The sequence below is a fragment of the Schistocerca americana genome, chromosome 1, assembly GCF_021461395.2.
Source record: "Schistocerca americana isolate TAMUIC-IGC-003095 chromosome 1, iqSchAmer2.1, whole genome shotgun sequence".
Taxonomy (NCBI): domain Eukaryota; kingdom Metazoa; phylum Arthropoda; class Insecta; order Orthoptera; family Acrididae; genus Schistocerca; species Schistocerca americana.
Window position 1 is genome coordinate 640,490,868 of NC_060119.1, and position 17,443 is coordinate 640,508,310.

The window sequence follows — 17,443 nt, forward strand, 5'->3', positions numbered from 1 at the left end:
GGTCAAATGAGGGAGTGTAGCCGATGTACAGTGGATGCTGAGAGAATAGACCAGTATAGAAAATGTTATCCATAAAAGGATTTGTAGTGGGAAAAATATTGAATACTTCCAGTACCTAATCAGTGAACAATCTTGGAGAGAAGTATATGATACCTCTAATACTAACGAAAAGATGGAACATTTTGTGAACATTTTCAAGCATAATTTTGATATAGCTTTTCCACAAAGGAAAGTTATTTCCAAAAACACAGATGGATTCAGAAACTGGATTACACCAGGCATCAGAGTATCTTGTAAAAGGAAGCGGGAACTTTTTCTGCAGTCAAAAACTAACAGCAGCCCGGAATTTATTAATTATTTCAAAAAATACAAGCTAGTTTTGAAACGCGTCATAAGGGAGGCAAAAATTAAGAAAAATGACAAATATATTATGAAGTCATCCAATAAAATTAAGTCCATGTGGAAAGCTGTGCAGGATCTTACGGGGAAGAAGACAACTCACAAAAATATTGTGGTATCACATGATGGCAAGAATGTCACAGACCCTAGGGAAGTTGCAAACAGTTTCAATTCTTACTATGCAACTGTTGCTGGGAAAGAACTTTCATCTATTGAAATAAATAATATATCCATGTTCCTCAGTCCAGTAAGCCCAACAGAGCTCCTAAATACCATTAATTCACTGAAGAGTAAGTATTGAACTGGTATTGATGATATTCCAGATTATATTATAAAAATAACAGCAAGACAAATACTTTCACCTTTATTGGACATATGCAATTCATCCTTATCATGTGGTGTCTTCCCTCAGCAACTGAACATGGCAAAAGTAATACCCCTATATAAAAAAGGTGATCATCAATGTATGGGTACCGTATTTACTCGAATCTAAGCCGCACTTTTTTTCCGGTTTTTGTAATCCAAAAAACCGCCTGCGGCTTAGAATCGAGTGCAAAGTAAGCGGAAGTTCTGAAAAATGTTGGTAGGTGACGCCACAAATGACTTCTGCCGTCGAATATATGTAGCGCTGCATAGGCATGCTTTGCAGCACAAAGATAAATACTAGCGCCAAAATCTCCGCGTCAGTGAATAAATTAAAAAAAAGGGTGGAAGACAAGCCTTCTTCTCCGCCCCGAGTTTCGACCACTGCATTTTATACATTATCCAACGAAGTAAATACAAATTCCGTATCGTTCCTCTTCGAATGTAGCAGCATTTCAATGTAGTACAAAAATCCAACTGGCAAGACTGTTTGGGGTGTTTCTCAATATGGCCAACACTACGTTCTGAATTTATTCCTACTTGTGAGAAGAGATGGTTGCTAATAGGAACTTTTATGAATTGTGAATCACATACAGTATTCTCTTCGCCATAAGAATAATACGAATATAAACATTTTGCCGTGTATTCTTTCGTGTTTGCTGCTATCTCATTTAAATCCTATCTGCCGAATAAACTACGAAACTAGGGTGAGACAACAGCAAACGCGGAAGAATATACATATCATGTCATGTTTATATTTGTATTATTCTTATGCCTAATAGTGATACAGGCAGAAATGAAGCACGACAATTGACTAGATTTTTAAATCTAAGATGACTACTTTCTGTGCAGAATGTAATGTACTAAAGAGGCGTCTGCAAAGATTTTCAAACGGAGAAAAATTTTCGCTAAACTCTCGTTCAGAACATCTTCTATCAAAAGCAATATATTATTTGGTTCTTGTTGATCATTATCAAAGTAAGCAGCAGTGTAAGTAACAACAAATAGCAGTCTCTTGCCATTGTTTTGCTAATGAAACAATTCCTCTCTTTTTTAATTGTAAACGGCGGTAGCGCGCATGAAAACAAGCCATGCCGCGACCAGGGACAGGCCGTAAACACTCATTATCAGAATGCGACAAACAATTCATGACACAGTACAGTAATGCATTTTCAGCTTAGAGTGACGCAAACACCTATAACAAACAGAACGGCACTTACCAGATCAAAGCAAAATAAGCAATTAATTCAAACCAGACGAAGCACGTGAAAAAGGAAAGGTACCCGTATATGTACGGACGGAGCGCATGACGCATAGCAATGGCTACCTAGTAAAGCTTAACTGCTAAGCTTACGGCTCGAGCCTACTGTAGCTGTATCGTCATTCATTCGACCTAAATTGTGTCTCATATTACAATGGACCAACTTTGTTTCGATGTGGAGGTGCGGCCTAAAACTTTTCTCTCCCCTTGAATTTCGAGTCTCAAATTTCAGGTGCGGCTTAGATTCGGGAAAATTTTTTTTTCTTGATTTCGAGTCTAATTTTTCAGGTGCGGCTTAGATTTGAGTGCGGCTTAGATTCGAGAAAATACGGTAACTATAGGCCTGTGTCTCTATTGTCAGGGTTTTCGAAATTTTTTGAAAAAGTGTTCCTTTCAAAACTAATTACATTCTTCGACAAGAATAATATTATTTCTGGATGTCAACATGGCTTCAGACCACAGAGATCAATTGAAACTTCCACTTTCAATCTGATAAACCATGTCTTAAATGCAGTGGACAACCAGAATTATCTCAGGTTTATTCTTGGACCTAACAAAAGCTTTTGATGTGGTTGATCATTCTATACTCCTGAGGAAGCTCAAATGGTATGGTGTAAGAGGTGTGCCAAATCAGTGGATCAAATCATATTTGGAATATCGCTCTCAGGTAACTGAAATTAAGTACACGGAAGGAAATGAACTCCAGGTACACCTTTCAGAACCATGTGGACTAACTCTTGGTGTTCCACAGGGCTCCATTCGAGGTATCTTTCTTTTTTTTGCTCTACATTAATGATTTCCCATCACACATTAGGGATTCTGAACCAGTACTGTTTGCAGATGACACCAGTCTATTGATTGAAGGGAATAATGAAGAAAATCTTACTGCATCTGCAAAAGATATTACAAAAGGAGTGTCTGAATGATTTACCAGAAACAGGCTAATAGTTAATCCCCAAAAAACGGTACTCATGAATTTCCACACTGATTAAAATAAAAATCCGGCACAACCTGTAATATGTATAGATAACCAAAACATTAGTGCTGTCAATGAAACTAAATTTCTTGGGATTCATATCCAGGAAAATCTTAAATGAAACACTCATATCACAACCCTAAATTCAAAACTAGCAAAAATGAGCTATGTGGTAAGAATTCTCATCAACAGTACTAGTGCAGAAACAGGTAGGGCTGTATACTTTGCTCATGTACATTCAATACTGAAGTACGGTATCATTTTCTGGGGAAATGTACATCAGGCCATAACAGTTTTCAGGAAATAAAAGGCAATTATAAGAATAATGAAACAAGTGAGCAACAGAAAATCATGCAAACCTTTCTTTAAATATCTAAAGACCCTACCCCTTCCCTGCATTTATATACTGGAAATAGTCACGCATGTCAAAAAAAGCATACTGAGAAAAGAAAACCTTTTTCCTCAAAACAAAAGTGTCCATGATTACAGTACCAGGTCAGACAGTGACATACATGTCAATCATTGTAACACCACATTATGCCAAAAAGGTGTATATCATGCAGGAACAAAACTTTACAACAGTTTACCAAGACATATAAAATCTCTTACTGAACTACAAAGCTTTAAAAAGTCTGTGACATCCTATATTCTGAAAAACTGCTACTATTCAATCTCACAGTATCTTATGCAAGAAAAAAAGTAATTTTTATCTTTAATTGTAGAAATAAGGTATAAATATACAGTATTTCAAAAATTTGTAATTATTAACTGTATAGATCCAATTTGTCATAAAAATTCATAAAATGTATGTTTGACATTTGAAAATCCAATAGCTAAAAAGGTTTTCTGTCCAATATCCTGCGTACAATATATATACTTAAAAAGAGATTTATATGGACAAATAAATAAATAAAATGAGACACCAAAAGCAGTAGATGAGTTTTGTTATTTTGGTAGCAAAATAACTGATAATGGTCAAAGTAAAGAGGATATAAAATGTTGACAGGCGATAGCATAAAATGTGTTTCTGAAAAAGACTGTGCAAGGCCCTCATTTTATAATTAACTAGTGAAACTGGCAATGCTTTGCAATTACTGAATATATATAGGAATTGTATGTATGTCCTAATCTCCCAAAAAATCTCCCACCATGTTCTCCTCATCCCTCTTTGTCTATTTCCTCCTTCCACCTCTCTCTGTCCATTTTCTCCCCTCCCCCGACTCTCTCTCTCTCTCTCTCTCTCTCTCTGACTTTGAGCCTTGTTTATTGTTACTGCAAACAAAACCTTGATTGAGAAATGAAGTCAGTTAAAATGAATGTGTAAATCAGTTGAGGTCATTAATATTAGGGGTGCAGGAGAGATCTCTCCAGCTGCTGGATCTGTTAGGATAGTAGCTTGAGTGACAGTATTTCTCATAGTTTTAGTCTTTGAACAGGTAGGATTGTAAAGTTTCAGTTTATTCATATTCCATACTAGTATTCTACTCATAAATCAATAAGGCATAAATACTTCCCTCTTAAAGCTGATTGTGATAAAGGAAACAAAGTAGCACACTGTTTTGTATATAATACTAGTTTAAAATTGTGTTCGAGGAGAAAGAATATACACTCCTGGAAATTGAAATAAGAACACCGTGAATTCATTGTCCCAGGAAGGGGAAACTTTATTGACACATTCCTGGGGTCAGATACATCACATGATCACACTGACAGAACCACAGGCACATAGACACAGGCAACAGAGCATGCACAATGTCGGCACTAGTACAGTGTATATCCACCTTTCGCAGCAATGCAGGCTGCTATTCTCCCATGGAGACGATCGTAGAGATGCTGGATGTAGTCCTGTGGAACAGCTTGCCATGCCATTTCCACGTGGCGCCTCAGTTGGACCAGCGTTCGTGCTGGACGTGCAGACCGCGTGAGACGACGCTTCATCCAGTCCCAAACATGCTCAATGGGGGACAGATCCGGAGATCTTGCTGGCCAGAGTAGTTGACTTACACCTTCTAGAGCACGTTGGGTGGCACGGGATACATGCGGACGTGCATTGTCCTGTTGGAACAGCAAGTTCCCTTGCCGGTCTAGGAATGGTAGAACGATGGGTTCGATGACGGTTTGGATGTACCGTGCACTATTCAGTGTCCCCTCGACGATCACCAGTGGTGTACGGCCAGTGTAGGAGATCGCTCCCCACACCATGATGCCGGGTGTTGGCCCTGTGTGCCTCGGTCGTATGCAGTCCTGATTGTGGCGCTCACCTGCACGGCGCCAAACACGCATACGACCATCATTGGCACCAAGGCAGAAGCGACTCTCATCACTGAAGACGACACGTCTCCATTCGTCCCTCCATTCACGCCTGTCGCGACACCACTGGAGGCGGGCTGCACGATGTTGGGGCGTGAGCGGAAGACGGCCTAACGGTGTGCGGGACCGTAGCCCAGCTTCATGGAGACGGTTGCGAATGGTCCTCGCCGATACCCCAGGAGCAACAGTGTCCCTAATTTGCTGGGAAGTGGCGGTGCGGTCCCCTACGGCACTGCGTAGGATCCTACGGTCTTGGCGTGCATCCGTGCGTCGCTGCGGTCCGGTCCCAGGTCGACGGGCACGTGCACCTTCCGCCGACCACTGGTGACAACATCGATGTACTGTGGAGACCTCACGCCCCACGTGTTGAGCAATTCGGCGGTACGTCCACCCGGCCTCCCGCATGCCCACTATACGCCCTCGCTCAAAGTCCGTCAACTGCACATACGGTTCACGTCCACGCTGTCGCGGCATGCTACCAGTGTTAAAGACTGCGATGGAGCTCCGTATGCCACAGCAAACTGGCTGACACTGACGGCGGCGGTGCACAAATGCTGCGCAGCTAGCGCCATTCGACGGCCAACACCACGGTTCCTGGTGTGTCCGCTGTGCCGTGCGTGTGATCATTGCTTGTACAGCCCTCTCGCAGTGTCCGGAGCAAGTATGGTGGGTCTGACACACCGGTGTCAATGTGTTCTTTTTTCCATTTCCAGGAGTGTATGTGGAAGAAATAATTTGTTTAATGGTTTAAATGCCCTGACATCTTAGATAGAACTCAGTGTGAGAAAGAAAACAAAACCACACATTTTCAAAGTGGAGCATTTTCTTTCTCACAGTGAGTTTTAGCAGAAAATCTATACATTGTTAGTTGAAAAGATATACAGCCTATGCCCATCTGAGTGGTATTAGGGTACCATATAACAGTTTGAAGTTAAACAGGCAAGAACTTTTTGAAATTGTTGCTAATGACAATTCCCCTATAAGTATTATACATATATTTATATACCACATATATTAAAAATGTATAGCTTGTGTCTGTGTAATGGTTAGTAGAGCATCGTCAAAAATTTGAAGTAAACTGTGATAGTCCTTTTCCAGATTTTCGCTAACAACTATTAACGTTTTCTTTGTACAGGGGGGTGACAAAAGTCATGGGGTACCTCTTATTATCATATGGAACTCCTTTTGCCTGGCACAGTGTGGCAACACAGCATGGCATGGACTCCACAAGTTGTTGGAAGGCCCCTGCAGGCATATTGAGCCATGCTGTCACTATAGCCATCGATAATTGCCCAAGTGTTTCCAGTTCAGAATTTTGTACATGAATGGACTTCTTGACTATGTCCCATGTTGTCGATCTGGGTGGCCAAATCATTCACTTGAATTGTCCAGAATGTTCTTCAAATCAATTGTGAGCACTTGTGGCCTGGGGCCAAGGCGCATTGTCATCCATAAAATTTCCATCATTGTTTGTGAAATGAAGTCCATGAATGGCTGCAAATGGTCTCAAAGTAGTCGAACATAACCATTCCCAGTCAATGATTGGTCTAGTAGGACCAGATGACCCAGTCCATTCAACAAAAACACAGCCCGCACTGTTATGGAGCCACCACCAGCTTGCTCAGTACCTTGTTGGAAACTTGGGTCCATCGCTTCATGGGTTTGCTTCACACTTGAACCCTACCATCAGCTCTTCCAAAGTGAAATTGGAACTCATATGACCAGGGCTTGATTTTCCAGTTGTGTTGGATCCAACCGATATGGTCACAAGTCCAGGAGAGGCACTGCAGCCGATGTTGTGTTGTTAACAAAAGCACTTGGATTGGTCGCCTGCTGCCATAGCCCAATAATGCCAAATTTCACCCCAATGTCCTAACAGATACATTTGTTGTATGTCCCGCAGTTATTTCACACATTGTTGCTTGTCTGTTAGCACTGACATCTCTACGCAAATGCCAGTGCTCTCGATCGTTAAGCGAAGGCAGGTGGCCACTGCATTGTCCATCGTGATAGTTAAGTCTGAAATCATGAGCCTAGCTCCAACAACCATTCCGTGTTCAAAGTCTGTTGTGGCCATAATCACATCAGACACCTTTAAACATGAATCACTTGAGTAGAAGTAACAGCTCTGCCACTGCACTGTCTTTTATGCATTGTGTGTGCAATACTAACGGCATCTGTATATGTGCTTATCACTGTCACATGACTTGTCACCTCTGTGTACGGTAACATAGATTTACATACTGTGTGTGTGTGTGTGTGTGTGTGTGTGTGTGTGTGTGTGTGTGTGTGTGTGTGTGTGTGAGATATACACACACTATGTGATCAAAAGTATCTGGGCCTCACCAAAAACATACATTTTTCATATTAGCTGCATTTTGATGCCACCTACTGCCAGGTACTCCATATAAGCGACCTCAGTAGTTATTAGACATCGTGAGAGAACTGAATGGGGCACTCAGCAGAACTCCCAGAATTCGAATGTGGTCAGGTGAGTGGGTGTCACTTGTCATACATCTGTATGCAAGATTTCCACACTCCTAAACATCTCTATGTCCTCTGTTTCTGATGTGATAGTGAAGTGGGAACATGAAGGGACACGTACAGCACAAAAGCGAACAGGCCGACCTCGTCTGTCGACTGACAGACTGCTGACAGTTGAAGAGGGTCGTAATGTGTAATTGGCAGACATCTATCCAGACCATTACACAGGAATTCCGAACTGCATCAGAATCCACTGCAAGTACTATGACAGTTAGGCGGGAGGTGAGAAAACTTGGATTTCATGGTCGAGCGGCTGCTTATAAGCATCACATCCCGCCGGTTCATGCCAAACGATGCATCGCTTGATGTAAGGAGCCTAAACTTTTGATGATTGAACAGTGGGAAAATGTTGTGTGGAATGATGAATCATGGTACACAGTGTGGCGATCCGATGGCAGGATGGGGATGTGGCGAATGCCCAGTGAACATCAGCCGCCAGAGTGTGTAGTGCCAACAGTAGAGGTAGTGGTGTGGCTTTCATGCAGGTGACTTGCACACCTTGTTGTTTTGTGTGGCACTACCACAGCGTAGGCCTAGATTTGTGTTTCAAGTACCTTCTTGCTTCCCACTGTTGAAGAGCAATTCAGAGATGGTGACTGCATCTTTCAACACGATCGAGCACCTCTTCATAATGCATGGCCTGTGGTGGAGTGGTTACATGACAATAATATCCCTGTGATGGACTGGCCTGCACAGAGTCCTGACCTGAATCCTATAGAACACCTTTGGGATGTTTTGGAATGCTGACTTTTTGCCAGGCCTCACTGACCGATATCAATACCTCTCCTCAGTGCAGCACCCCATGAAGAGTGGGCTACCATTCCCCTAGAAAACTTCAATCACCTGATTGAACGTATGCCTGTGAGAGTGGAAGCTGTCATCAAGGCTAAGGGTGGGCCAACACCATATTGATTTCCAGCATTACCAATGGAGGGCGCCACAAACTTGTAAGTCATTTTCAGCCAATTGTCCGGATACTTTTGATCACATAGTGTACCTGTATATACGAGTGTCATCCAATAATTAAAAAGACAAATTGATGTGGGTAAAAATTGTTAATAGGCAACACTGGGATGAGCCCTGATCTGCTGATGTATTAACATTGTTTTGTTTATAATATCAAAAATACATTTCAAGATGGCAAGTGTGCTTGAAACGTCCACATTAGTTGAAAAACGTATTGTTATTCGTTTTTTACTTGCAGAAGGTGAGAAACCAGTGAATATATATTGTAGAATGTCTAAAGTTTATGGTGAATGTTGTATGAATCGTGCAAATTTTTACAAGCGGGTAGAGCAGTTCAAAAATGGTCATGACTCAGTGACTGACAAACACTGTTCTGGCCGACAAGTTACAAGTCCCTCATTTTAAAGTCAAATTGCTGACATTATTCGTGCCAACCACCATGTGACTGTGGGAAATGAAGTTGATAAGGTTGAAGTTTGTACCGATATAGTTCATAACACTATCTGTAACAAGCTGAAGTGCAACAAGATATGGGCAAGATGGGTCCCAAAGCAGTTGACACGGCTTCACAAGGAAACAGGGTTGAGAGAGTGCACAGAGCTAAAGGATCGTTACAAAAGAAAAGGTTAGCACTTCTTCAACAAAATTTTAACTTGTGATGAAACTTGGGTTCACTATTATGAGCCAGAATCAAAAATACTAAGCATGGAGTGGAAGCACACCAACTCACTGGTCAAGAGAAAATTCAAAACCCAAGCATCAGCAGGAAAATTCATGTTGACAGTGAAGGTCCAGTTTTTTGTGATTATCTCATAAAGAGGAGCGTAGCCATGAGAGAGAGAGAGAGAGAGAGAGAGAGAGAGAGAGAGAGAGAGAGAGAGAGAGAGACGTCATAAATCTCAGAGGAGAGGTGTGATTCTCCAGCAAGGCAACGCATGTCCCCATATTGCTCAACTAATCCATGAAACCATCTACAAAATGGGCTGGGAGGTACTGCCTCATCTCCCTTACAGTTGTGATTTAGCACCTAGTGATTTCCATTGATTTGGTGCACTGAAGGAGGCATTACATGGGAAGGGGTTCCAGGACAACAAGGAAATGAAAAAGTTTGTGAGAAATTGGTTCAAAACATCAAGATAAAGAGTTTTTTGCAGCTGGAATGAAAAAGCTTGTAGGTCATTGGAACAAGTGCATAAATGTTCAAGGGGACTATGTTGAAAAGTAGAAAAAGTATTGTTTTGTAAAAATAAACTCTTTTTTTTTTTTCCCTCCAGACCAATTTCTCTCTTTAATTATTGAATGACCCGTGCATATAGTCATTGTCCATCTGATGTTTACTTAGGCAACACGGAAAAATTTGAAGTAAATCAGTCAAGAACTATTAAAGATTTTTGGTAACAACGTTAAACAACTTATTTTTGTACAGGTGTGTAGGTATAGGATTTTTATATACTATGTATGTTGTTTAAACAATGGGTATTCTATTTCTTTACAGAGCATATGAGTTGCATGTAAAAATTTGAAGTAAATTGGTCAGGAACATTTCAAGATTATTGCGAACTACATTTCCTCTTTATGTAGTATATGTTTCTATACAATGTACCGGGTGATCAGAAAGTCAGCATAAATTTGAAAACTTAATAAACCATGGAATAATGTAGATAGAGAGGTAAAAATTGACACACATGCTTGGAATGACATGGGGTTTTATTAGAACTAAAACAAAACAAAAATTCAGAAAATGTCCAACAGATGGCGCTGGACAGCAAAACGTCAGTGACTGCACATGACAGTCGTGTATAAAAGGAGCTGTATTGAGAGAGAGAATCAGATGCGCCAGCAGTCGCAGCATGTTGACGTTACCTGAAAAGGCGCTTTTAGTGAAGCTGTATTATCAGAATGGGGAATGTGCTAGTTCAGCGTTACGATCCTATCACCATAGGAAGGGGATTCAAACGGGTAAAGGTCTGTTGACAAATGCAGCTGTGGGGAGAATGATTTCGAAGTTTGAAGCCACAGGTTGTTTAGATGATAGACCCCATGGTGGCCGACCGAGCACAAGGCATAATGCTGCTGAGACAGTTCAGGAAGAAATGGAGACTGTAGCGAGTTTGTCTATACACAGGGAAGTCAGCGCTCGTGCAGTCGCACGTTGCACTGGCATTTCATACACTACTGTTTGGTTGGCACTTAGGCGTACCCTCCGATGCTATCCGTACATAATCCATCGGCATCATGAACTGTTACCTGGCGATTTAGTGAAGTGGAGGGAATTTGTGGTGTGGTCGTTTCAAAAGATGGCAGAAGATGACAATTGGTTGAGTAATGTGTTGTGGACCGACGAAGCTCATTTCATGCTCCGAGGGTCTGTCAACGCTCACATCTGCAGAATTTGGGCTACCGAAAATCCTAGAACTGTCATGGAAACTCCATTGCATGATGAGAAAGTCATGGTATGGGTTGGATTTACCACGTCTACCATTATCGGGCTTTTTTTCTTTGAGGAAATGCGTGATTCTGGTTTTGTAACTGCTACCGTGACCGGTGAGAGGTATGCTGATATGTTACAGAATCGCATCATCCCCGGCCTGGCTGATAAACACCTGCTGGGACGTACAATGTTTATGCAGGATGGCGCTCCACCCCATATTGCTAGATGATGCGTGAAAGATCTCTTGCACGCGTCGTTTGGTGATAATTGTGTGCTCAGCCGCCACTTTCGTCATGCTTGGCCTCCCAGGTCCCCAGACCTCAGTCCGTGCGGTTATTGGCTTTGGGGTTACCTGAAGTCGCAAGTGTATCGTGATCGACCAACATCTCTAGGGATGCTGAAAGACAACATCTGACGCCAATGCCTCACCATAACTCCGGACATACTTTACAGTGCTGTTCACAACATTATTCCTCGACTGCAGCTATTGTTGAGGAATGATGGTGGACATATTGAGCATTTCCTGTAAAGAACATCATCTTTGCTTTGTCTTACTTTGTTTTGCTAATTATTGCTGTTCTGATCAGATGAAGCACCATCTGTGGGACATTTTTTGAACTTTTGTATTTTTTTGGTTCTAATAAAACCCCATGTCATTCTAAGCATGTGTGTCAATTTGTACCTCTCTATCTACATTATTTCGTGATTTACTCAGTTTTCAAATTTATACTGACTTTTTGATCATCCGGTATATTAAAAACCTGTAGCCTATGTCTGTCTGAAAGTTAGTAGAGTATTGTGTAAAAATAGGAAGTAAATCGGTCAAGAACTTCATGAGATTTTTGGTAACAATATTAATCTACAACCTGTCTTTACATAGTAATATAGATAGAGGGTTCAGAGGTCCATGAGGTTGTCAAACACTTTCCTCAATGTCAAATGATATTTTATGATGGTGTGAAAGTGAAATATGCGAAACATACATATCCTGAGATCTCAGGCTTTCCCAGCGAATGTGCTGTAACCAAGGTTCTCGGGTGTCCAGCCGGATCTGTTCGTCGAAGATACATACATATCCTGTTGCATATTGCTTCAGCAATTTATCATCTATTCTAAACAGATTACAAGAAATAGCGTAAAATTGTTTTAGGTACCACTAAGGTGGTTATAGTGAGCCAAAATATTACAAATACTTCATAAACCCCCCCTCCCCTCTGATTTACCTCTCCCTCCCTCCCTCCCTCCCTCCCTCCCTCCCTCCCTCCCTCCCTACTACTGACTATTGTATGGGCGCTATTGTAAGCTGTGGTACTCATTGACTTAAAGTGAATTTTTGTGATTTTTTAAGAAAATGAGTTAAGCTTTCTTGATTAATTATTTTCTTTGATTTTTAGGTGGTAGCCCTCCAACAATGCCTTTCACATTGTCAAGCCTTGTACAGCTGTCGCTAACACTCAAAGAAGTCTCCCTTGGTTTGGTAGAATTGGCGTTTCCAGACTCGAGGCCTTCTGTACGTGATGATTATAAGGCAGCAGTACGGGGCAGAGAGCAGCCAGCTCCAGCATGTCCACAGGACACACAGATGTGGGCACATTTGTTTAAGGTCTGTTAACTGCAAATAACTTTCCAAAGTTTTTTATTTTTGTTTGTTACAGGATACCTTCTGCTAAAGCATTTACAAAAGTGTGAGGCTTGTTACTGTATCCAACACATTTTCTTTTTTAAAAAAAATAGAAAAAATTATGCATTTTCTTTTGTATTTTGCACACGTTGGTAATGGTGTAAGGTTAGCTACTACACAATGTGCATTATGAGTCTTTCATGGAATGCAGGCTGCCAGGTAGTGATGCAAGTTGACATAATGGCTTTACTAATGCTATTAAAATGTGTGGCTAATGCTTATGTAATTCACCTTTTTAGTTTTACTTTGCCCATGGCAGACCTGTGTTCCACACACTGTGTTGAGAAATTATTTGAGGCCCTGTTTTTCATATCATGACCAGGACTGCTGTGAGCTGTTAACTGTCATTTGTCGGTCAATATACAAACAGTAGATTTTCAGCAGTACTTACTAGTCTTCTGAGCCAGGTTTTGGTATACAAGGCTGTGTCAGACAATAACTGATCATCAGTATTAAATATGTAAGAACTCTGATGACCCACAGACTCACTTAATTCATTGTATGAAATTAATGTGTTTCATACAAATTGTAGAGTTGACATGTATCTTTGTCAGCCAAATTTTTACATTTCAAAAGACATTAAAACCAAGCATAAATATATCTATTAGAATTATGAAAAGTGTAGGGTGTTAGTAAGGATTTCAGTGTTTAAATGTGCCTAGTAATCGTATGTTGCTCTATATATTAGCCATCAATGACTTGCATCAGCAGTTACAGGGTAGTAATTAAGACTTATGGTGTAGCTTTGCAGTTTGTGTGTGTCTGTGTTTTTAAATTACCATTAGTGACAAGTTTATTGTTTTCATCCCCATTATGTCTCTCCCACCACCCCACTGCTGGCCTTTCGCTTTTCCTCAGCTCAGACATGCTCATTTTGTGAGTAGAAAACCCAGAATGTAATACCAACAATTTGGAAAGGCTAGATTGATACTCACCACTTAGAGCTACTGTTGAGTCTCACAGGCACAGTGAAAAAAGACTGCTTGATATATTCAGCTATCAGACTAATTCCTTCATCATTCATAGAAAACTGTCACACAAGCATAACTCACTCACACATGGCCACTTTTTTATTTCCGGGCACTAAGGCCTAACTGTGATTGTAGCTGGGGTAAGAACAATCTTCGGTGGGGTGGGTAGTGGGGGTACAGAAGAGGCATGAGGTGCAACCATGCAAGGATGTGGTGAGGACGAAGTAAAGCTGCTTGGGGTAGCATCAGAAATTTGTGTACGGCGTAGAGGAAGGGGGAGAGGAGAAGTAGAGAAGAGGAAAGGACTATCTAAGTGCATTGGTGGGATAGAAGGCATTTATAGTACTGGAGTGGGAGGAGGGTATGGGATAGGCAGGTGAAAGAGAGGGACTAGTGAAGATTTGAGTCCAGGGTTGTTAAGAAATGAAGGATTAGTTGCAGGGAAAGTTCCCACCTGCTCAGTTCAGAAAATCTTATGTTGGTGGGAAGAATCCACATGGCACTGACAGCGAAGCAGTGGATAAAATTAAGCAAATTATGTTCGGCAGCATGCTCAGCAAGCTGTCCCTCGGCCACAGTTTGTGAGTGGTTATTCATGCAAACAGACAACTTGTTGGTTGTCATGCCCGCGAAGATTGTGGCACAGTGATTGCAACTAAGTTGGTAGAACACGTCTGCTTGCACAATTGGCCCTTCCCTTCGTAGTGTAGGAGATGCCTCTGACAGGACTGGGGCAGTTGAAGTGCGAGTGTATGGGACAGGTTTTGCATCTAGGTTGATTGCAGGGATGTGAACCATGAGGCACAGGTTTGGGAGCAGGGGTAGAGTAGGAACAATCAAGGATATTTTGTAGGTTGGGTGGGCAGCAGAGGGTTGGGGAGGACATTTTCCATTTAAGGGCATGATGAGACCGGGGGGGGGGGGGGGGGGGGGGTTATTTGAGAGAGTGTTTCTGGGATGGAACTGATGGAGAATGTGGTTCTGATGCTCTAGTCCCGGATGATACTGTGTTCCAAGAGGGGTGCTGCTTTGTGCTTTGTGGCCAGACAGTGGGTATCTGGGGGCGGTAGGTGACCAGGGAGACAAGGCACACCAGATCTGTTTTTGGAGAAGGTGAGAGGATAATTTTGGTTGTTGAAGATCTCTCTAACTCTTGGCATTTTTGGAGAGGGCTGCGCCTCACTACAGATATGTCGTACAGTGATGGAGAGGCTGTACGACCTGGTTCAGCAAAGAGGGGAGAAGGTGTTGAGGTTCTGGAGGAATGTTTGTGGGGCTTCCTCTTCCGTGGTCCAGATCAAGATGATGATAACAGTGAATCTGAACCAAGTTGAGGTGTGAGCAGAATTTCTCTCCCAGCTTGCCCAAAAATAAATCCGTAGTGCTGTCACTCCCCAGTCACCTACCATCCCCCACATATCCACTGTCTGGCCACAAAGCGGTACCCCTCTTATCACACAGTATCATCCAGGAATGGAGCATCTGAACACATTCTTCACCCTGGTGTGACTATCTCTCATTATGCGTGACTATCTCTCATCATGCCTGAATTGGGAAATATCCTCCCCAATGTTCTGACACCCACCCAACCTACAAAATATTCCTGGCTGTTCCTATTCGACCCCTGCTCCCAGCCCTGTGCCTCAGGGCTCATACTCCTGCTAATGCAAGATCTGTCCCATATACGTCACACTCCAACTACCCCATTCCTGTCACAGGTATCTCATACACTACAAAGGATAGGGCCAACTGTACAAGCAGCCATGTGATCTACCGACATAGCTGTAACCACTGTGCCATAATCTTTGTAAGCAGGACAACTAACAAGTTGTCTGTCCGCATAAATAGTCACTGCCAAGCTGTGGCCGAATGACAGCTGGACTACCGTGTTGCTGAGCATGCTGCCCAAAACAATGTGCTTCAGTTTAATGGCTGCTTCCTCGTCTGTGCCATGTGGATGCTTCCCACCAATACCAGCTTTTCTGGAGTATTCTGGTGGGAACTCTATCTACAGCAAATACTGTAGTCCCGTAGCCCTCCTGGCCACCACCATTACTAGTCCCTGTCCTTCACCTGCCTATCCCCTTCCCTTTTCCCACACTAATATACTTGCATAATCTTCCTTTCTCTATATTTCTTATTTACCCTTCCACCTCCCCCTACCCTCACCCCGCCGGCCGGGGTGGCCGAGCTGTTCTAGGCGCTACAGTCTGGAACTGCGCGACCACTACGGTCACAGGTTCGAATCCTACTTTGGGCATGGATGTGTGTGATGTCCTTAGGTTAGTTAGGTTTAAGTAGTTGTATGTTATAGGGGACTGATGACCTCAGAAGTTAAGTCCCATAGTGCTCAGAGCCTTCCCTCACCCCCAGTATATAGCAGCCTTATCCATCCCCACCAGATCCCTGCACACTCCCACAGGCAGTACCAGCATGTTCCCCCACCCTACCCCGCTATTCCTCTGCCTCTCTCCCTCTGTGTCTTTTCTGTATCCCCCACTACCCACTCCAGCAAAGATACCTGCTTAATCAGTGTTTCTCATCGCAAAGTGTGGCAGACATGGTGTCCATCGTATTTGCTGAATGCTCCAAAATGACCTGATATATCTGACAGAATTTATCATGATTTATGACCACACTGGTCTCCAGAGGCAGCTGTTGGCTGCATCTGTTGCACTAGTTTATGAAAATGGACACGTATAAAATAGCTGCACCCTCTTTTTTGACTGTTAAAGAAGAGCAGAGATAATCATGAAAAAGTTCTGGACTCGTTGATGGCTTGAGACAAGTGACAAAATATTCCCAAATATCAGCTTAAAATATAGCATTTCATAAACTGTTGAATTCCATTATAAGCATCATATAATGCTAATTGGATTGACCATATGAAAAGTCATTGACAAACTACCTACAAAATAATGCATTCATTTTGATCACTTTATTGAATATAATTTGTGAACACATCACTTCATTTTTCCTAAGGAGATAATCTCAGGAAAGGAATTAGATTAAAATGCCAGTCCCACCATTCTTACACTGAGAAGCAGTTCACATTTCAAAATACAAGCATTCTCAATTTAAAATTAACAATATTTTCAAAAATTTCATATATGTATGAAAAGCATAAAATAAGAGAAACCTTTAACTACCAATATGTAGTTTTCCTGTCATTTTATTGCAACAAATCTTACCAAAAAAGATGTTTTTGAGAGATCCTCCATGTGCTGATGCTCTGAAACAACTTATAGTCATAGCACATACCTTATAATACAAAAACCACCAAATACGGAGTTCAACTCCATATGACTGAATCCAATATGACTATTTCCCTCTATGAGGCAAAAATCTGACTTGGCAGACTCTTTCTTTCATGCTTTGCCTTGTAGTAGAACATGTATTTCCACACTGTGGTGTCATAAAACTTGACCAGGACATCCATTAATGCTTTCACATACCGTGAGAAGTTGAATTTTAGTGTCTGTAACTGACTTTGTTGGCACATTGGTTAGCACATTGGACTCACATTTGAGAGCACAATGGC

General features: G+C 41.9%; 1 protein-coding gene across 2 annotated transcripts in view; it reads left to right on the top strand.

The window, feature by feature from the left end:
- The window catches only part of LOC124607721 (ubiquitin-protein ligase E3C), a 213,444-nt gene that overhangs the window by 131,314 nt on the left and 64,687 nt on the right, over positions 1 to 17,443 (top strand). For both annotated transcript variants that reach the window (XM_047139927.1, XM_047139928.1), the window contains exon 10: positions 12,645 to 12,853. In XM_047139927.1, the coding sequence (XP_046995883.1) occupies positions 12,645 to 12,853 (209 nt within the window). The remainder of the gene's footprint in view (positions 1 to 12,644; positions 12,854 to 17,443) is intronic.